Below are 23,169 nucleotides of genomic sequence, written 5' to 3' on the forward strand. Positions count from 1 at the left end.
TGTTATTAAATCATATGCTAAGAATGTTTATATAAGTTCGTTTTTAAGGTTCAGGTTTTCAAGATTAAATTATTTTTATCCATGGCTTGATATCAGGCAGACCTGTTGTGGACCTGAGTTCCGGAATATATTCCATGAAAATGTAACCTTGGCGATGCTTTGTAAACTGGATTGAGCGTCAATGTATAATTTAGCATTGATGTTCGTCTTTGTGTAGTCGTATATGTCAATGTATAATTTAACATTGATGTTCGTCTTTGTGTAGTCGTATAGTTCCTCCAATAATTTAAGTGTTTCGTTTTTAAATTATACGTTTGTCTGCCCACAGCATTAACACATGAACTCCATTTTCCACATCTGGTAACAATTAGTGACCATTTGCAGTTTATACACGAGTTTATACACAAGTTTATACACAAGTTCACTATGCAATGGACCAGCACCTTCAAATAAGCATAACACGCATGTACACACACATAGCCATATCCGAGTTTTTTAATGTGCAGATGTAATGACACGCTTGATTGTCCACCTTGATGGAGACAGACTCGTGGATGTATCAACGCTGGCATTGGGTAATATCGTACAGAGGCAATTTCAGTCGTATGTTGTCTCATGCAAAATGTCTTTATTGAGTAACTTTCTGTTGTAGTGGCCACTTGCCTAGCCACACAAAATCATATCAAACGCAAAGCTCAAGGAAACCTAACTGGCATCTGTTCTATCGCACGAGTGATTGTGGATATGTAAAGATTTGTTTTCCTGTCTCAGAAACACAAAAAGTATTTCCCATTTAACAAGAGTTTTGCGTCATAATGCGTGTACGTGGCCATCGCAGCTGCGAGGGAAACACAACAAACTAAACACAAAAAGAAGTTCTAAAGAAATTAGTTTTCAATCTAGGTTTAAAAGTGCATAGCTCCAGTGGCTTCCTAATATCGGAACGAAGGGCGTTCCAGTCGGCCGCAGAGGCGCATCTGAAAGCCACGCGATGCGGTGACCACCGTCTTTGTTCGATGGCCAGTCAAAAGCCGCTGCTGCGAGGATGACCGGAGTTTGCGTGGTGGTTTATGCTCCTTGACGAGATCAGCAAGGTATTGTGGTTAATTTATGGCAAGACATTTGGTGTGTAATGAGTGCGACCTTCAGCATAGGCCTCGGCAAGTAAAGGAAAACACAACGAGCCTACCTTTACCCTACCTTTTACCCTTACCCCATACAAATTACCCGATTACAGGGTAATTACGGGGGCACTACTACACATGAAAAAGGTTTATAACAGGTAAATGCTAGCTAGAGTGCTTTATTCATATAGAACACTCTCGATGATTCCAATTTTAAATGGAGGCCACGGACTGCGCCACGGAGCTTTTAGCGAGTGGTAAACAAGGAATTTACGGTAAACAAGGTGTTTACGGTAAACAAGGTATTTACCGGGTAATACTTCCGCGCTACCTTTACCCTACCGAGTAATTCTTCCGCGCTACCTTACCCTACCCTTTACCTTACCCCTTGGCATGTCAACACCTTTACCTTTACCCTTTTACCCGGTAAAAAGGGTAAATTACCTTACCTTGCCGAGGCCTAGTTCAACAACCGGAATCTCAGCAAGCTCCATAATGCTTGTCATACCACAATGCTGTACGTACTGACATGTGGAAAAGAAACCCAGGAACAATACAAGTGTTATCAGTGGAGAGGGTTGATCCATGACAGTAACTCTTCTGAAGACGTGACCCAACGTGCACAATCACCGCCGGGGTTGAAAATAAAACCAGTGGGTGCGTCTTCCGTCGTGAGCTACATAATTGTTTGAGTGAGAAAATACAAGGCACCCAAGTTCATGAGTGTGAATTGGAATCCTGGCATCGCCGTGGCCCCGAATGGAGACGTCTTTTGGGACAGTGTTAAACCTGCACCTGTGCTTAGTACCTCCTTGGGGGGGGTGGCAGAGGACAGCCACTGTTAGTCAGCTAGTCACTCATATTCTCACAAGCGTTCATTTGCTATATTTAAAAGTATTGTGAAGAACGTTGTTTTTTTCTGCGAATCCTATACGAAAAAAAGTGAAAATGAATAGAAAATCATATACACCGTACACACACGTGCGATCCAAACTGATACATAATGCAAACTATGATGTGTAACACCGGGTCTCCCATTGAAAGCGCTTTTCACCACGCCCTCTATGAACTTGGCGATGCCTCCCGACCTCCCCTCCTGTTTGTGATGGCCTCGCGCCTTTGTTGTTTATCTGGATGAGTTGAATTTACAACTTGCAATCAATTCCCCAATTTGGGGGAGGTGGGGAGGGCATCTAAAGGTAATGGCACTCGTCAACAATAACATTTTCCAGCCCAGCAGCGAGAATTATCTCTTATAATTTTACCTCCAACATTACACATGCTTCGTCACAGCCTGTATCACTGGTCGAGCATGAGGCCCGACATTTTTTTAAAAAGGTCCAAAAATTACCGATTTTCACAAATGCTTCGATAATCTGGGAAACGCCTTTCTGAAACTGTCCCGGCCAAACGGCGATGTTTGATAGCTTTAGAACGATGTCATTGTATTCTACAATGGTACAAATTGCCAAAGTCGCACATCGTTCACATGTCGGTGAAGATCACTCTGGGCAATTGCCCTGACATTGGCCCCGAGTATCCTAGTACAACAGTAATGCCTCGATTTACATCGGGGATGCGTTCCTGAAAGGTGCGAGGACGAATATCGAAACGACGTACATCGAAATTATTTACAGGGTCGGTGGAGACGAAGACCGAGAGGCGACGGATATATGAGAAAGCCTGGATGATGCTGTCAGCGACATATGTATGGGTTGAGGCGACGCAAATTAGATAATGGTATTAATAATTTGCGACAAATGAACCTCATGGCGGGGACCCCGGGGTCCCGAATAAACGGAAGTCAAAATCGTAATAAATGTAAAAAAAAATTGGCAACTCCATCCCACCGCGCACATAAACGCCGCGACCCACCTGGCGCGGATCGTTCTGTTGTCACGTCGTGCAAGCGCAGCAGCGAGGACGAATGTGCAGAAGACACAAAACTTTGAAACTTTGATTAGCGCATCGTGTAGAGCTGGTCTCGAGGAATAGATCGCCGTGTCATTCGCCTTCAACAGACATAAAATGACGTCGCAACACAGTTGATGCGAGAGCCGAGGGCTTATGGGACCCCGGGGTCCCGCCATAAGGTTCAAATGAACCACAATACCTTGCTGATCTTGTCAAGGAAGAATAAACCATCACGCGAACTCCGGTCAGCATCGCAGCAGAGGCTTGTGGCTGGCCATCGTACAAAGACGGTCACCGCATCATCGCGGGCTTTCAAATGTGCTTCTGTGGAACGCTCTTCCTTCCGATAATCGGAAGCCACTGGAGCTGGGCACTTTTAAATCATCATCTAGATTGAAAACTCATTTATTTGGAACAGTTTTTTTTGGGTTTAGTTGGTTGTCCTTCCCCCGCACCTCCGATTAGCACGGTTGGATACGTACGGTGCGAAAGAAGTTTAATATATATGCGTACAAGAGAGTGATGACAAGATTTCGCTAAACGACATACAATAAGTAATATTTTTAAAAACTTTTTTTTAAAACACGCTTTAATGAAATGTACCGTACTAGTAATGGAAGAACTCCACGACTCCAGGAAGTGGGCCCGAAGCTTGCCGTAACGTAAGGGGGGCCGTGGCCATTTACAGCCAACGTCAGTTGAGCGTGGACAATTAGACCCAAGCCGAAACATAACATAAAAAAATAATGTTTAAACATTTTTTTTAATGATCGAATATAGTATTGTCATCAGTATAACATAACTATACCAAGTTTGCAGTCGATACCACATTGGGAAGTGGGTACAAAATTTAGTTACAAATATTTGAGGATACAACAGACAGAGTGAGTTAATAAAAAGCGTGTAATAAAAAAAATTGGGGAGATGTAAATCGGGGTATTAACTGCAGTATGTCCTTCAGGCTTTAGCCAAGGGTAACAGAGGCAGCTCAGAGGGTGGGCTCTGATGGAAGTGGATGGGCAACTCTGCCGACTGGGGCGACGTTAGGTGGCTCCAGCGCTGTGGTGCACACAACCACGCAGACACAGAAACACACGCGGCTTGATTAATACGGGCAACATTATTATCGGAGCAACTTCACACGTGTTGTGTCCGTTCATTTTTGTTTTAAAAACGTGGCCTGTTAATACAACACATTAATACACGGCACATGAACAGAGACACACACAACGTTCGTAAGTAACAAAACAATACAAAGCTTAGTAATTCTTGGCTTGTCTTAGTAGTGCATACCTGTAATCCTGCAGGTTAAAGCAAGCCCAGAATTTCCCCCTTACAACAAAACGTTGCTGAATAATATTGGCCTAGGATGCCTGATAAGCTGATGAAGTAAATCATTTCATTTTTTACACGTTTTCATTTAACTCACTCTGTTGTTGTCGTATCTTCAAATCTTGTAACTCAATGTTAACCCACTTCCCAATGTGGCATCGACTGCAAATTTGGTATACTTATGTCATACTGATGACAATACTATATTATATCATTAAAAATACAAAATAAAGATTTTTAAACGATCTTTTTTATATGTTATATGTTTCGACTTGGGTCTAATTGTCCACGGTCTACTAACGTTGGCTGTAAATCACCACGGTCCCCTTACGTTGTGGCAAGCTTCGGGGCCACTTCATGGAGTCGTGGAGTTCTGCCATTACCAGTAAGGTACTTTTCATAAAAGCGTGTTTAAAAAAAAAAGTAATTACTTATTTTCCGCGGAGTCAAAGAGTGTTCATTTGGGTTTGTTAATTTTGTGAATAGACGACAGGCGGCTCTCGTCCCCCTGAGCCCATAGCTGCCTCTCACCTGTGCGAGGCTGCCCCTGGCCCTGAGGAGTTTGAAGAACGCCACGGCCGGGATGCACAGCATGGAGGAGAGTGCCATCAGCCAGCCCAGAGCCTCGGCCCAGCCTGGGTACACGTAGCGGTCGTTGTACGTGAGCCGCTCGTAGTGCACCAGATGGAACAAGAAGATACCCTAAGCACAAAGACAAAGGTCCCCCGTATAGCCTTTAAATGAGGTTGGGGCAAGTGCTGTTAGTGAATACCTATGAAGACCGGTACGGTACACGAGGCGGGTGGGTGGCCAGCTCCATGCCCTGCCACCTTTGACTCCCCAGTGGCGATGTTCACTACACACCGCATCAGGAACTCATTTGAGATTAATTCAATCCCAGGGAGGCCCAGGACCGGTTCAGATAATCGTCACTGTTGTCCATGAGCGTGAATCGAACTTGGGTCGCCGGGTTCATGGCGCAGGGCGCTGACCACTACACTACCGATACTTTAGCATATATGAAGGCCGGCACAGCACACAGAGGGGGTGGGTGGCCAACAGCATGCCCAGCACACACACGCAACAACGCAGCGGTTGTGGTGTCATAGCCACAAACCATCCTCCGGCAACAAGACGAGGAGAAGGAGCAGGAGCTTCCATCTGCCAGCTGATACAGCAGAACAAATTGTATTGGGGAGGCAGTGTGGCATGTGAGAGTAAGTTAGTGATATCATTCAGAAGCTCTGCTATGCATGATCTGTATTCATAGCCTACACAGCGGTTATGCACCTAAACTATTTACAAAACTAAACGATTCAATCTTGATTTGAAGCTTTCGTGACTGCAGGAATCCATACTCTTTGGTTCTTTCGGTAAAGTCACGTAGGTAGAAAAATAAAATAAATCACGACGTTTCGGGCGCAACACGAGCGTCCGTCATCAGGTGGGAAAAGCATTTCTGTGCCCGAAATGTGATTTATTTTATTTTATACCTACGTGACTTTACCGAAATAACCAAAGAGTAACTAAACGATTGTTATTTTACGAGGTAAGGCCCACTGAGCTGTGTAGCTCGTTTTTAGAAGCGACCTGACCACAAATGATAGCTCAACGAAGTGGGCTTATCACGTGTAAATTTATAACAGCCAAATACTCTAAACGCGTGATGTTGATTCTAAATGTGTGGGGGGGGGGGGAACCCGAAGGACCCACAGAAAAATCCACGAATGACACCTATAGCCTGGCACTTTGTTTTTATCACAGGCGACGTCGCCGTGTGTTGACGGTGGAGGGCGGCCGCTGTGGTGCGTACCAAGCACACGGCGGGGCTGACCACGCTCCAGCACCACTGCACCCATGCGTGCGGACGGAACCCGAGCATCGCCGTCAGGTCCTGCATGAACCGATTGGCTCCTGCACTCGAGGGCAGCAGCGACAGCATCACTTTAACACGGTAGGCTTTCGCGACCAATATTATTCATAATAAAGGTTTTTGGGTTAGATCGCGTTATTTTATTGTGAAACGCCATCACGCCTGCAGCGATGTTCCGACATGCGATGTCTCGGCAGCAGAGTCAAGAGTTTGTTTGTCTTGAATGAATGCCGCTGAACTTATGCACCTGCAAGAAAGGCCGTGCGGTCGATGGGTTGATAAGAATGCTCTTTCATTATTTACATGGAGAGTCGGATATGAGAGGGAGGCGTATAGTCCGCTCATCCGTTTTGTTATTGATGTTCTCCACAACGACGGTGATGATAATTGAGAGCTGTGCGTGAACAGGTGAGTGAGGAGTGGACGATTGAGTGGGTTGCCCGAGCGAGCCTGTTCTACCGTAAACCCAAGCCACAGCGATGCACTCCCAGCCCACGAGCCACAGCATGGAGATGCCGCTGGACGCGTAGTTGTCAAACAGCTGGAACACGTACACGCCACCCTGCAACACAAGCAGCAATTGCCGTCAGAGTCACGCGGAGGGCTGAGTTCGTTAACGTCAGAAAGGAGATGAAACTCAATCTGTCAGTCGATTGGCATTCTTCTAGATCAGGGGTGGCCAACCTGTAACGGACACAGAGCCAAAACGTACCCATGAGTTCTGCACCATACAATTCTGCTCGTCCAGGCGGGGAGAATTCAATCACATTTATTCGATGCGACGTTTCTTATGGGATTTAATAAGCGACAACATTTTGACCCCAAACCGCGAGGATTCTGGGATGTTTGTGGTTTTTTGGCAATAACTCTGGAAGGAAACGTCACAGACCCATCAAGGTGGTACTCGTACTGCTCGCCTCGTCGAGGGGCATCCAAATATATAAGTGGTTAAGCTGTGGGAAGTGAAAAAGGACGAGCGACCAATAAAACAATATGTATTATGGGGATGAATGTTTTTTGCTATTCACAAAATAAAACAAAAGCAGTCATGCAAATATCTGATTTAACACAGCACAGCAAAACCAGTTGCACCATTCAATTCTGCTCGTCCAGGCGGGGAGCATTCAATCGCATTGATTCGATGCGATGTTTCTTATGGGATTTAATAAGCGATAACATTTTGACCCCAAACCGAGAGGATTCTGGGATGTTTGTGGTTTTTTGGCAATAACTCTGGAAGGAAACGTCACAGACCCATAAACGTGGTATTCGTACTGTTCGCCTCGTCGAGAGGCATCCAAATATATGAGTGGTTAAGCTGTGGTAAGTGAAATGGACGAGCGATTAATAAAAAATACGTATTATGTATTATGGGGATGAATGTGTTGTTACAAGTGTGTGTATATATTAACAGTTTTCGGCACACCATAGGAGACATTCATTATTCTTTGCCACTGTGATAGCGCGTTCTATGTCATGCCTCTTCGATAGAGCCGCTCGTGGTATATTAAATGAAAGAGCCCCGTGTGATGGATTAAAGAGCCACACAGTCACACGCGTGATGGATTAAAGAGCCACACGCAGTGGATTACCGCACATGATGGCTTAAAGAGCCACACGCGGTGGATTAAAGACCCACGCGTGGTGGATTAAAGAGCCACACGTGATGGATTAAAGAGCCGCACGTGGTGGATTAAAGAGCCGCACGTGGTGGATTAAAGCGCCACACGTGGTGGATTAAAGAGCCACGTGTGGTGGATTAAAGAGCCGCACGTGGTGGATTAAAGAGCCACGTGTGGTGGATTAAAGAGCCACACGTGATGGATTAAAGAGCCACACGTGGTGGATTAAAGAGCTACACGTGATGGATTAAAGAACCACACGTGATGGATTAAAGAGCCACGCGTGGTGGATTAAAGAGCCACACGTGATGGATTACTGAGCCACACGTGGATTACTGAGCCACACGTGATGGATTAAAGAGCCACACGTGATGGATTAAAGAGCCATGCGTGGCGGATTAAAGAGCCACACGTGGTGGATTACCGCACATGATGGATTAAAGAGCTGCACGTGGTGGATTAAAGAGCCACACGTGGTGGATTAAAGACGATCACGTGGTGGATTAAAGAAGAGCACGTGGTGGACTAAAGAAATGTACGTGTTGGATTAAAGAGCCGTACGTGGTGGATTAAAGAGCTGCATGCGGGTCTGAAGACGCCAGTTGGCCACCGCTGTTCTACATGAACGTTACCTGAGATAATTTACTGATCAGGCGAAGCGAGTACATTCATAGTTTTAACTTAATCAGGTCTCATCAGCAAGGTGCAGTATAATTGTACGAGGCTGCAAATAAAGTACAGTATTGCACAATTGTCTATCTTCGTGTTGCTTGAAGTGAAGTGTGGAGTTCCACAGGGGTTTAATCCTCCGTCCAATTATCTTCAGTGTCTGCATTCTCTCTGATTACTTTTAGCACATAACATTGGATTATCATTCAGGTGCCGTTGTTACTCCAAAAAAACCTCAACACATTCGTTATTACGCATTTTATTACTGAAGGGTTTGTCTACTACTCAATAGCTACTAATAAGTAATTATAATATATGTGCCAAGTTAAAAACATCGTCATTACAATTTTTTTAAATGTAATTCTTATCAGGCCCCATGGTGCAAAATGCAGTATCCAACTCTTGTTATCCACCCTATCTCTCAGGCTCCTCTATCCATGTCCATTGGTTTCAAACGAGACACAAAATTGCATAGAAAGCACACAGCCTGTGTGCACATGCAAGAAAAACAACCCGTTAACAATTCCTAAATAAATGCATTATGGTCCTCGAGAAATGCTGATGGTTATATTTTGCGTATGCTTTTGCACATTTTTGGTTTAACAAGCCAACACACACTACGATTCTGTTACGGTGGGTTTTTCCGATCATTAACAGATTTGATGAGAAGGGGCCATTGGCAGACATGCCACCCATTTTATATTTTTTGTCCTTGTAAGGCCACACTGTTAGTGATCCATGTGTCGAGTTTTTTCCATATGCTTGTGCTTCTGTACCACTGCCAACGCAGCAGCAGCAGCAGCAGATAATTCGTTCAATAATGAACATCATCATTAATAATAACAAAATGATCATATCTTAACCACAGACTGGGTGAAATACACCAAGTGATGATGTCACGTTGGCCATGTTAATTAGCTTACTTAATGTTTCCTTGGAAGATCATTTAGCTGGTTTAGTGGAAGTAATGGCATAATTCCTAGCAACAGCTTTTACGAAACTGAGAGTTATGATCTCGCTATGACTACACTATTTGCATTGACTTACAATATGTTTTCTCTTATGGATTTTTTCCCTGCCAGACTTACAACTAATCTTAATAGAATGTTTTATACCCACATTATCTCTGTTCTAAGGTATAACTGCTCTGTTATCAGGTGCAACCACGCTTTTATAACATGTGGGTATCCAAGCACAGATCTGGGGCCAGAGTACAGAAAGTTCACTTAAAAGTTGTAAGATGTTGGTACATAATGTAGCTAGTTATTAGTTCGATTACTGTAATGCTTTATTTATTCGCCTTTACGATTGTCTAAAGATGTTGAGATGTTGGTTAATAAATTAGTTAGTTATTGGTTCGATTACTGTAATGCTTTGTTTATTGGCCTTTCCGATTGTCTAAAGATGTTGAGATGTTGGTTCATAAATTAGTTAGTTATTGGTTCGATTACTGTAATGCTTTGTTTATTGGCCTTTCCGATTCGACAGATGAGGCAGCTCCAAATGGTTAAGAATGCTGCAGCTGCCCAGTCAACAGCGTGCAACATTGACCCAATGTTAGCATATAGTTGGAAATGTTGAACCAACGTTGGCTCAACATCACTGGCGGAGCCAGTGGAGGGGGTGGGTGGCACGTGCCCCCCCAACGATCCGATCGAAATCCCTAATTTCGATCGGATCATTGGGGTATATTCGTAATAAATCGGCATTTTGCGACCCCCACTGCCACTGTGTAGCATATTGTTATTACGTGCCAGGGACTCTATGAGATGACAGGACAATACTCTGAGTCAATAATTGGCAATAAGTAACGTTAAATCAGTTATAAGTGACTCAGAATTGTGCGCAGTTGCGTATACAGTACACGACTTCCCTGAAGGCAAACAGCTTCAGCGAGCGCGATGCCGATCACACAACGCGGTTCCAATTCGACCCTCGATCGATGGCTGCGCCATCGCCGCACACGTGTCAAATAAAAAGCAAGGGACAAGTCCTTACTTACTAACAACTCCTCTATCATTTTTCATTGCTGGAGGGGTTGCCCCCCTACCTGAAAATCCTGGCTCCGCCATTGCTCAACATTCCATGTAAACTAAAATAAACTTTTAAATTATCTTTTATTTTGCCAGGTAAGACCCCACTGAGCTGTATAGCTCTTTTTCAGAAGCGACCTGGTCACAAATGATAGCTCAACGAAGTGGCTTATAATCACAAGGAAATCTATATCAGCCAAATACTATAAATGCATGTTGATTCTAAATGCGGAGGGAAAAACCGGAGGACCCAGAGAAAAATCCATGCGACCACCGGGAGAGAGAACATGTAAACTCCAAATATACAGTTTTAGGGCCGGGATCAAACCCACGACCTCCTGTATACCAGGCAAGGTAGTTAACATCTCGCCACCGCGTCGCCCATGTTTACTGGGTAGAGTGCTTACTCACATACACACACATCATGGACAACACAGTATTCCCGTTTTTGCATCAATACAGTGGCTTCCTGTGAAATACTTATAAGGCCATTCAGAGTCTTGAGCCCTCACTCACAGGATCGCTTGTGACACCATTTGCTCTTAAGTTGCACGTTGGGATCAGTGAATATTGAACTTTGGGTGGTTCCTAGAGTCTTTAACATCACGAGACACAAGGGCGTTTGGTTGCTATGCTCCTTAGTAAACATCCAACATTGGGCCAACAGTATGTGGTCGGAAACCTTGGACCAACGTTGCCCCAACGTGTCAACGTTGGTTGTACGTTCTTTATTTACGAGGTCTCTGCCTCTGTTACTCTATCCCAAGTGTAATCAGGGGATGCTGGAACGATCAAATATTTTGGTGTAGAATGCTAAAATATATTTGATTGCGTTGCCTATTTTATTAGCTTTCTTTATTGATCAATTACTCTGAATCTTTATTTATTTATTGCAAATAACCTTTTGGTGGCAATGTTTGTTTCTACAGGCCAAATAAAATGTTGCCACTAACACATTTCTGGAAAATAAATTACTTCCTCAATTTTTGTATCTTCAATTAAAAGTCAAAGAGTGTTATTTGCTGGCCCAACTCCAGGCCATAAAAAATGGCGGCCAATATACCTGCGTCACCATGGTAATGGAGAGAAGGAAGCTGACAAGGCAACAGAGGCCCGTGAAGACTTCCCTTCGCATCTTGCCGCTCAGCTGGGACGGGAAGATGTCCATGACCCCTGTCACGAACCCCTCCATCCCAGCAAACTGAAGCATAGTGGGATGAGGGACAGATTAAATGTCAGTAAACATGGAACGATGCAGTTCATAATTTAGCAGTAACATACAATTCAGCAGAACATCTCGCTTCTAACAGTAAACATAGGGAACATATCACCACTGTCATGATGATACAGCACTGGATCCCAATACATTTAACATCTCACCACCCAACTTCAAACAGCAGTTCAAGACTCTCACCTGGTTCAGGCTCTCACCTGTTCAGGGTCTCAACTGTCCAGACTATAACTTGGTCAGGCTCTCACATGTTCAGGGCCTCACCTGTTCAGGCCCACACCTGTTCATGCTGGCATACGAGGGACTTTGAGCTCTGGCTCCACGCCTCCCAAGTTCTCGATCGAACAATTGTGTCCAATTCACGATATATATGCCCACGTTATCCATTGTGTTGTCTATTATTATTACTACAGCCAGTGGTAACGCGTCGTTTGTGTAAGGGACACCTTGGGCAGAGAAACTCACTTCACTGTCCACGCCGAGCAGGATGAGCATGATGAAGAGCAAAGCAGCCCAGACAGCGGGCACGGGCAGGAGCGATATGGCGCGCGGGTAAACCACAAACACCAGCCCGGGCCCTGCGCAGACAGGCCCCCCATGGCCCACGCGATACAATTACACACGTGGCTGTGAAGGAGATCTCCGTGTAATCGGTTGATAGAAAAGGCTCGAATGAATTGCCCCGACCCTGGTTCTTTCAGAATATTTTCTTGTGGGCTACATAATAAAATTTGCATGTGATGGTAGGTCACGTGACGTCATAGGGTTACGTGTAAAAAGAGACATTTTAATGACATATAGCCCGTACTTGTGACAACCAATCTGTACCTCTTACCTCCAGGTCTGTCATATCTTCTTCTTTGGTTCTTTCGGTAAAGTCACGTAGAATGAGAAAAAATAATAAAATAAAACAAATAAAATTCTCACGACGTTTCGGCCACCTCACACGTGGCCTTCTTCAGGTGAAAGGAACAAACCTGTCGAAGGCCACTTGTGTTGTGGCCGAAACGTCGTGAGAATTTTATTGTGTTATTTTATTCTCATTCTACGTAACTTTACCGAAAGAACCAAAGAAGATTAATCCTTGCAGTCACGAAAGCTTTAAAACTGTCATATCTTGTTTATATCATGTTCATCTCACTATTCATGTCTTGTCTACAGCTCTATTATCAATGTTACATATATTACTGGTAGGAACCTCCTGGTTACACCAGCCCACAGGGGAATATTGTGTCCGTCCGTCGTGCATCCAAAAATGGGATGGGTGGGGCTGGGTGGAGAGGGGAGGGTGGGGAGGGGCTGGGTGGAGAGGGAGGGGCTGGGTGGGGAGGGGAGGGTGGGGAGGGGCTGAGTGGAGAGGGTGGAGCTGGGTGGGGAGGGTGGGGAGGGGCTGGGTGGGGAGGGTGGGGCTGGGTGGGGGGTCGGAGGGGTGGGGCTGGGTGGGGAGGGGCTGGTCACCCCGTGGTGCCCTTATAAAACTCAACGTTTAACCTACTCACGCCGGCTTGTGCCCGCCCTCACAGTCAGACATATTTGCGGAATACACCACGTGGTGCCGCCGTTGACCCTGGCCATTGACCGAGCAACCCAACGTCCCATACCAGCTCCCTCTGCAGGAATGTGTTTCATCCCACTAATCTATATTTCTTGTCTATAGTCATCTCATCTCTGTCTCCAATTTCTTTTCCCTCTCAGTAATCTGCATTAATGTATCTGCAAGATAAATCACTCGGTGGGCCACTCCAAGGCCACATAGGGGCCCATGGGCTGCCAGTTAAAGGTATCCCGCTAACCAGGCAATAACTCAAAAGAATGGACTCGGATGAGGATCTGCATTAAGGTGGCCAATTTGTAAGGTAGTGTCGAGGAAATTGGATCTCTCTTCAAGGTCACTGGGGGATGACCAGGCCGCACCTGCTTCGGCAACGCTGGAAATGTCAACGCCCTGCTCCTGCGCCATGAAGCCCAGGAAGGAGAACACGACGAAGCCGGAGAAGAGGCTCGTGGCGCTGTTGATGAGCGTCAGCACGATGCTGTCCCTGAAGCCACCGCCGGGAAAACACTCGCACGCACACGATGGTCGCCGTCAGATGCTGTCGAGGCCTTGCAAATGCAGCGCCGCAGGCCCCGTCGATGAGTCAGGCGATTCAGGCTCCGACACTGACATTCATGCCCCTACCAAACCCCCCATTCGTGCAGTGGATCCATCGAACGACACTTTCTTTAGGGACCGTGTTTGTGCCCCGTGGATGTCTCTTCATCATCGTCGTCATCACGGTCCGTGGGCAGATGGCCCGTAGGTGCCCACTGCACATTTCGTCATTTGTTTCCACTGTGTTGTGCCGATATGCTCAAGTAGTGCACATCTTTCTGGCGCCATTCTCTTATGCCGTCATCAAACCATTCTCTGTTAGGTGTCTGTTGGGGGAATCGTAATGACTGTGTTCGCACGCTAAGCCTGCAGCACTGGGTTAGGGTCCTGTGGACCCTCAATCCCTCTGTCGGGGCACTATTGCCTGATAGTAGGAGACCTGTCTCAGGCTCCACGCATCGCGCAGCCTCACCGGTAGCAGTTGTTGTGAAATTTGTTGTAGCTCCCGAGAGCGGGCAGCACCCCAAGACCCACGCCATAGCAGTAGAACACCTGCGTGCTGGCCTGCACCCACACCTGTAGCACAGCGGCACACACGTTCACAGTGTGTGAATAGATCTATTCAGTAATTTAGTCTAAAGGTGTCACACCTGTTTCATTCAAGTGGGCCTTTGTCCTTAAGCAATGCATCAGACTCTGAAGACATTGACCGAGATACAGTACTTAACCGTGTGACGGTGTATCAATGGGAACACCACAATGGTGAGTTGTTGACTACCTCTCCTAGTTTACAGGAGGTCGTGGGTTCGATCCGAATCCTGATGATTGTACATTTGGAGTTTGCGTGTCTCTCTCCCTTTGGTCGCGTGGAATTGTCTCCAGGTCCTCAGGTTTTTCCCTCCACATTTAGAAACAACATGCGTTTAGAGTATTTGGCTGCTATACATTTCCCATCTTTCCTTTTTCAGTTGTCCCTTCCATTTAAAACCCAGTGCCAGGTTGTCACCAGGTTGTCACCTTGCCACAAAAGAGCTCCTCGAGAGGAATAGATTGCCGTATCGTTCACCTTCAACAGACATAAAATGACGTCGCAACGCAGTTGATGCAAGAGCCGGGAGCTTATGGGATGAAGATGGTCACCACATTGCACGCGTTCAGATATGCTTCTACAGCTGTCTGGAACGCTCTTCCTTCCGATATTAGGAAGCCACTGGAGCTATACACTTTTACATCTAGATTGAAAAGTCATTGCTTTTAAACTGCTATTTGCGTTCAGTTTGTTGTCCTTCCCCCGCACCTCCGATTAGCACGGTTGACTACGTATGGTGCGAAAGAAGTTCAATATACACACACATACATACCAGCCGCTTACCTGCGGCGTGGCGAGCTTAGTCCAGTCTGGTTTGAGGTAGAAAGTTAAACCGTCCAGAGCGCCCGGCAGCGTGACTCCGCGTACTAGCAGCACCAGCAGCAGCACGTACGGCAGAGTGGCGGTCACGTAGACGACCTGAGGTCATGTGCGCACAAAGACAAACGTCCTCCATGTAGCCTTAACAGACCGTCGGGGGCAAGTGCTGTTGACGAGCAGCAGCGCCTACGAAGGCCAGCACGGCACATGTAGGTGGGTGAATGTCCAGCAGCACGCCAGAAAAAAAACGGAAGACCCCGAGAAAAATTCACGCTGTTATGGGGAGAGATCATTCGATCTACAAATATACAACAGCCATAGTCAGTGTTGGGATGGAGCTTACGACCTCCTGCATACCAGGTGAGGGCGATAACATCTCATCACTGTAGAGACTAAGAAACTCACTACTCCATAATTGTTTTGTTTCCCTCGAAGGTATAAAAAAGTGTTCTCCTCTGCTCACCTCATCGACTCCCACCAAATCCCAGTTTATCTCGGCCAATTCTGCTTCCAGTTCAGAAATCAGAATGAGGTTTGACTCACGAGGTTTGATTCACCCGACAGAGTCTGGGTGTTGTACGAAAGCAATATGTCAGATCCGGGTGGCGGTGGTGGCTCTGCACGTGGCCCGTAATCCAACACTGTGGACGGAGCGAGCGTTTGTGGATCACCGCACAAATGTTGCAAAACTTCCCTCCCGTGGTCCCCGAGGATGAGCCATGCCCTGGATCGCCAGGAGAAGGCGCTACAGCTAAAATGGTGGCTCCACCTGTTCGGTCTGTGTGGGATAGAGTGTTTCCCTCGTCGCACGCGTGGGGGAAAACACTCATTAATTTGACAATAAGACCTGAACACAGTCTGTTCTCATGTAACGCGGTAGTTGCGTTCCTGAAGAAACACCGCGTATTGGACAAACCGCGTTATAATAAATAATATATTATGCAGGGTCAAGCAGAACAAAGACTGATGCACGTGGGTAGTGTCTAGAAACATCCAGCAGCATCCCACCTTATATGACGCTATGCCGAGGCAGCTGTACAACTGCTTATTCCCACTCGCGTGACGTATTTTCCATTCACTCGATTGCGTTGTGTAAAATTTGCACCCGCGTTATAAAAAAATGTGTTCCCTAATATATTACGAAAACATGCGAACCGCTACAGGAGAACAGACAGTATATAGAGGACTACAGAGCTTGTTCAATTGTTGGCTCTTCGCATGGCTGCCTTCTCTCTCCTCTGTGGTTCCTCGTCACGCTCCCGAATCCTGATCTCTACGAGAGCGAGCGAATGCATGTTCGGCAGCGGTAGCAGTGTTACAAGTTGAAATAATTCATCACTAGCTGTACTACCCGGAACTTGGATCCACCACGCCCGGCCGCCTTTGTCTCCACAGTGGCGATGTTCACACGCCACAGCAGTTACTCGTTTGAGGCTGAGTCGACCGAGGGGAGGCCCAGGACCGGTTCAAATAATCGTCACCGGTGGTGGCCGTGAGCGGGAATCGAACTCGGGTCGCCGGGTTCGGAGTGCAGCGCGCTAACCTCTACACTACAATGCGTTACGCTTCCACATGCGTCACAGCTCACTTGCTGTGCAAAAAATATATGCATTATTGAGTTCCCCCCCAAAAAGTGTATTTTTATAACTTTTGCATGGTGTACAGTCTGGAAAGTACCCGCATGGCAAATTTCAAGTTTGTTGCATGTCGGGAAGTACACTAAACATTTTGAACAGACACATAATCACAACTTTGCCTTTTATTATTAATTATTATTAAATCCAGAAGGCATTTTGTTTGTATCCAAGTGATTGTTTCCACCTTCTGCTCTTTCGCCAAAGCCAAACTAATGCCGTGGTTGGTCAGTTCAGAGCCACTGGGAACTGATTTATGTGCAACAGTCATCGGGATTATTTGACCATACAGCATTCCCTCGTTAGTCGCGAAATTGCTATCCGCGATTTTGGCTGTCCGCGAATCGCATCTGGAACATTACATGACTACTGCCATGAGAGAGAGTGATAAAGTGATGAGATAAAGTGCTGAGAGCTAAAGTGACGAGAGATAAAGTGATTAGAGATAAAGTGACGAGAGATAAAGTGATTAGAGATAAAGTGACAAGAGATAAAGTGATTAGAGATAAAGTGACGAGAGATAAAGTGATTAGAGATAAAGTGACGAGAGATAAAGTGATTAGAGATAAAGTGCTGATAGATAAAGTGCTGAGAGCTAAAGTGACGAGAGATAAAGTGATTAGAGATAAAGTTAAGAGAGAAAGTGATTAGAGATAAAGTTAAGAGAGATAAAGTGCTGAGAGCTAAAGTGACGAGAGGTAAAGTGATTAGAGATAAAGTGATAAGAGATAAAGTGACGAGAGATAAAGTGACGAGAGATAAAGTGATTAGAGATAAAGTTAAGAGAGATAAAGTTAAGAGAGATAAAGTGATTAGAGATAAAGTGATTAGAGATAAAGTGACGAGAGATAAAGTTAAGAGAGATAAAGTTAAGAGAGATAAAGTGATTAGAGATAAAGTGATTAGAGATAAAGTGACGAGAGATAAAGTGATTAGAGATAAAGTTAAGAGAGATAAAGTTAAGAGAGATAAAGTGATTAGAGATAAAGTGATGAGAGATAAAGTGATTAGAGATAAAGTGATTAGAGATAAAGTGACGAGAGATAAAGTGATTAGAGATAAAGTTAAGAGAGATAAAGTTAAGAGAGATAAAATGACTAGAGATAAAGTGACGAGAGATAAAGTGACGAGAGATAAAGTGATTAGAGATAAAGTGACGAGAGATAAAGTGATTAGAGATAAAGTGACGAGAGATAAAGTGATTAGAGATAAAGTGCTGAGAGCTAAAGTGACGAGAGATAAAGTGCTGAGAGATAAAGTTAAGAGAGATAAAGTGCTGAGAGATAAAGTGATTAGAGATAAAGTGACGAGAGATAAAGTGATTAGAGATAAAGTTAAGAGAGATAAAGTGATTAGAGATAAAGTGATTAGAGATAAAGTGCTGAGAGATAAAGTGACGAGAGATAAAGTGATTAGAGATAAAGTGACGAGAGATAAAGTGATTAGAGATAAAGTGACAAGAGATAAAGTGATTAGAGATAAAGTGACGAGAGATAAAGTGATTAGAGATAAAGTGACGAGAGATAACGTGATTAGAGATAAAGTGCTGAGAGATAAAGTGCTGAGAGCTAAAGTGACGAGAGATAAAGTGATTAGAGATAAAGTTAAGAGAGAAAGTGATTAGAGATAAAGTTAAGAGAGATAAAGTGCTGAGAGCTAAAGTGACGAGAGATAAAGTGATTAGAGATAAAGTGATTAGAGATAAAGTGACGAGAGATAAAGTTAAGAGAGATAAAGTGATTAGAGATAAAGTGATTAGAGATAAAGTGACGAGAGATAAAGTGATTAGAGATAAAGTTAAGAGAGATAAAGTTAAGAGAGATAAAGTGATTAGAGATAAAGTGATTAGAGATAAAGTGACGAGAGATAAAGTGATTAGAGATAAAGTTAAGAGAGATAAAGTTAAGAGAGATAAAGTGACTAGAGATAAAGTGACGAGAGATAAAGTGACGAGAGATAAAGTGATTAGAGATAAAGTGACGAGAGATAAAGTGATTAGAGATAAAGTGACGAGAGATAAAGTGATTAGAGATAAAGTGCTGAGAGCTAAAGTGACGAGAGATAAAGTGACGAGAGATAAAGTGATTAGAGATAAAGTTAAGAGAGATAAAGTGATTAGAGATAAAGTGACGAGAGATAAAGTGATTAGAGATAAAGTGATTAGAGATAAAGTAATTAGAGATAAAGTGATTAGAGATAAAGTTAAGAGAGATAAAGTGATTAGAGATAAAGTGCTGAGAGCTAAAGTGACGAGAGATAAAGTGCTGAGAGATAAAGTTAAGAGAGATAAAGTGCTGAGAGATAAAGTGATTAGAGATAAAGTGACGAGAGATAAAGTGATTAGAGATAAAGTTAAGAGAGGTAAAGTGATTAGAGATAAAGTGATTAGAGATAAAGTGCTGAGAGATAAAGTGACGAGAGATAAAGTGATTAGAGATAAAGTTAAGAGAGATAAAGTGATTAGAGATAAAGTTAAGAGAGATAAAGTGATGCGAGAAGGTGAAGAGATAAAGTATGAGATAAAGTGATCATGCGCAGCATCATGATAATTTAAGGTAAGTTAATTTATAAATTACCATTTAATACTTGAATAATTATTTTATTTATGTTTATTATCAAGAAAAAATGTCTCGTGATAATTTTCATGTATTTAACGTCTTATTTAGGTTTTTTTATGCAATTTATTCAAAAGATATCATTACGAGCTTGGTCTTGAAGCTCGTCCCTTCCCTCGAACGTCTCCTCCCCTCGTGCTCTCCCCTTTTATATCTCTCGAGCCCCCTTTCTCGAATGTTCCCTCACTAGTTTTTTCCCCTAGCCAATCCCTGTCCTTCTCCTCCAACGGTTCCCAACCGTCGCCTCTGGGTTTTTCCAGTCTGTTTCCCGCCTATTCTCGTTCAAACCTTTTTCCTCCAATCACTTCAAAAGCCCTGCCTCCCGACCAATCACCGTGGTGGAGGCCTCTTTCCGCCAATCGGAGACCTTGGCCTACTTTTGAATAACCGTTTGGCTGCGCGTTGGCTTGGGGTGAGTTTAAATTTCGATTTAAAGCTTTCGTGACTGCAAGGATTCATCTTCTTGGTTCTTTCGGTAAAGTCACGTAGAATGGGAATAAAATAAAACAAAATAACACAATAACATTCTCACGACGTTTCGGCCACAACACAATTGAAGCGCTGTCGTCCCAACAGTTCTGTTCCTTCACCTGAAGAAGGCTACTTGTGTTGTGGCCGAAACGTCGTGAGAATGTTATTGTCTTATTTAGTTTTATTGTTTTATTCTCATTCTACGTGACTTTACCGAAAGAACCAGTGTTCTTTACAATTATATCTCACGGCATATGCAAACACACATTTACATTAAGCGTTCAGTTTCCCAATGCCAGTTGTGTTTTGCGCCCACGAACAGAAATGGAACCTTGGCAACTGGGATCGTGACGCCACTTCGCACACCATGGTATCACCATGGTATCACCATGGTCGCCGGAACGAGCCGGGAAGGCAATGGTGGGCGTAAAAGTGTAAACCCAACTGCATTCCAGAAGGGACACGGACAAGAGTAGTGGCAGGTTTCCTATATATATCTAATATAATTCGCAAGTGTCCATCTGTCACGCTCTGTATCTCTCATACGGTAAGTGGGAGGAAACCATACATAAAATTCCGTATAAGGTCAGTGAATATGCGCACTTACAATTAGTACGGTTGGTTATGTAGTGTGCGAAAGAAGTTCAACATGCATAAATAACAAATACATGTGGAACGTTACCTTCAATATTTTTTTTAAAACTTGCTGAACGGGCAAAAAAATTAATGTATTAGGCAATGCTCATTTCCGCCACCCCCTTTGTGCTCAGACTCAGTTGGTCTCGACCCAGATCTCTGGGTGACAGGCGGAGGGGGTGCACAGTTATGAATTACCCCTTTCGTTTCTTACATTTTCCAGCCCCCGAGTAAGAACAGGTACCTTGCCAGAGAACTTGATTCCTTTCCACACGCAGAAATAGACGACGATCCAGATGGCCAGCAGGCACAGCAACATCTCCCAGTTCACCGAGCCCAGGTCGTGTATGCCCGTCGACATACGCAGCACGTTGCGCCTGCACGTGTTCACAGAGGCACGTGTTCACACGGGCACGTGTTCACCATTCGACAAAATGGTTGCTCCGACGCCTCCCTGACCCGGTGGTGTCGCGTGGTTGGGCACAGGCTCGGGTCCAAGGAATTAAATGGTGCTCCAAGTAGAATAAGTAATATTATAATGATTTTTAAACACGCTTTAATGAAATGTACCCTACTAGTAATGGAAGAACTCCACGATTCCAGGAAGTGGCCCCGAAACTTACCACAACGTAAGGGACCATGGTGATTTACAGCCAACGTCAGTTTACTGTGGACAATTAGACCCAAGCCGAAACATAACATTTAAAAAAGATTGTTAAAAATATATTTTTTATGATAGAATATAGTATTGTCATTAGTATGACATAAGTATAACAAGTTTGCAGTCGATACCACATTGGGAAGTGGGTTAAAATTTAGTTACAAGATTTGAGGATACGACAACAACAGACAGAGTGAGTTAACACATTCTCCTGCGGAGGGAGCTGGTAGGAACGTTGGGTTGCTCGGTCAATGGCCAGGGTCAACGGCGGCACCACGTGGTGTATTCCGCAAATTTGCCCGACTGTGAGGGCGGGCACAAGCCGGCGTGAGTAGGTTAAACATTGAGTTTTATAAGGGCACCACGGGGTGACCAGCCCCTCCCCTCCCCACCCAGCCCCACCCCTCCCACCCCCCACCCAACCCCACCCTCCCCACCCAGCCCCTCCCCACCCAGTCCCTGGCCAACCCCATCCCCCCTCTCTCCCAAAGAAATCCATTCCCCCCCTCCCTCCGCCTGCTCTGATGAGTCCGGTGTGCCTGATATCGTCGATCGCCCTGGTAATGTCGTTCAGAACGTCAGGATGTTGCAATGTGGATGTGGAATAAAAAATAATATTTTTAAAAAATGGTGCTCTAAGTGCACCTACGCGCCTTCCCCCCCCCCCCGCCGCCGACTTTGAAACCTGATACATTTGTTGTCCTTCCCCCGCACCTAGCATGGTTGGCTACGTACCGTGCGAAAGAAGTTCAACGTTAATACAAACCTTGACCCCCTCTGGCCCGCGGGCCCTGGGTGCAATTGCACCGCCGGCACACTGAACAGCTACACTCCTGCTCTTAGCCCTGGTCTCAGTGTTTTTACATACGAGCGAATTGGCGGTACACCAGCGCGCGATTTAAAAAAAAATGTTTGCAACAGTTGTGTATTTTGACTGAAAGTTTTCGTGACTGCAGGAATTCATACTCTTTGGGTCTTTCGGTAAAGTCACGTAGATAGAATAATAATAGACAAAAATCACGACGTTTCTTTCGCAATCGTCTTCAGGTGAAAAGATACAGCTGTGTAAACACCTGAAGACAATCGCTTGTGTTGCGACCGAAACGTCGTGATTTCTTTATATTATGTTTCTATCTACGTGACTTTACCGAAAGACCCAAAGAGTAGACTCCCCCACCCTGCATCCGCCCTCCTTGGCTCCCCCCCCCCCCCCTCCTCTTACCCTATATAATAATCTCTTATTACAAATAGCTCTCTTTACAGTAATTTAGCTGTGCAAGTTACACCTGATGACGGACGCTTGTGTTGCCTCCGAAACGTCGTGATTTGATTAACTTTAATTTTAAGAACCAAAGAGTATGGATGATTGCAGTCACGAAAACTTCAAATCTAGAATTACCCAAAGAGTAATTGTTTATTTTCCCACGATTCGCCAACCCGGTCAGAAAATATTGTGAGGTGGTGCGTTCAAATCAGTTCCCGTGTGATGCTGGAGCAGTCGAAAGTTCAAACTTGATTTGAAGCTTTCGTGACTGCAGGAATTACTCTTTGGTTATTTCGATGAAGTCACGTAGAAAGACAATAAATTAAATAATAGAATACGACGTTTCGATTGCAACACAAGCAGCCGTCATCAGGTAGAACTAAATTTGAGAGAGAGAGACAAAACACAGATACGGAGACCCACGGACAGACACACAAGCAGAGAGAGACAACACAGAGACACACAACATGTTGAATCACTCTTCAACACACCGGTGGGCTAAAGTAGTGAACTATTTGTCTTTTGTAAACGTGACACAATTTTTACTGTTTCGCCGTGTCGGGTGGTGGAGGGTTACGACACATTTATAA

General features: G+C 44.7%; 1 protein-coding gene across 1 annotated transcript; it reads right to left on the reverse strand.

Annotated features, from left to right (window-relative positions):
* Nucleotides 1-608: 608 nt before the first annotated feature.
* LOC116951159 (sodium- and chloride-dependent creatine transporter 1-like) lies at nucleotides 609-21,048 on the reverse strand (the record flags this gene model as incomplete). Its single annotated transcript, XM_076073631.1, has 10 exons — nucleotides 609-4,097; nucleotides 4,902-5,072; nucleotides 6,184-6,284; nucleotides 6,703-6,805; nucleotides 11,631-11,768; nucleotides 12,264-12,410; nucleotides 13,609-13,837; nucleotides 14,363-14,466; nucleotides 15,263-15,397; nucleotides 20,899-21,048. Coding segments are annotated over 10 exons (1,380 nt in total), but the record flags the coding sequence as incomplete, so codon positions are not given.
* Nucleotides 21,049-23,169: the final 2,121 nt, after the last annotated feature.

The sequence above is a fragment of the Petromyzon marinus genome, chromosome 42 (genome assembly GCF_048934315.1).
Source record: "Petromyzon marinus isolate PM22_M1 ecotype Great Lakes invasive population chromosome 42, UKy_Petmar_22M1.pri1.0, whole genome shotgun sequence".
NCBI lineage: Eukaryota > Metazoa > Chordata > Hyperoartia > Petromyzontiformes > Petromyzontidae > Petromyzon > Petromyzon marinus.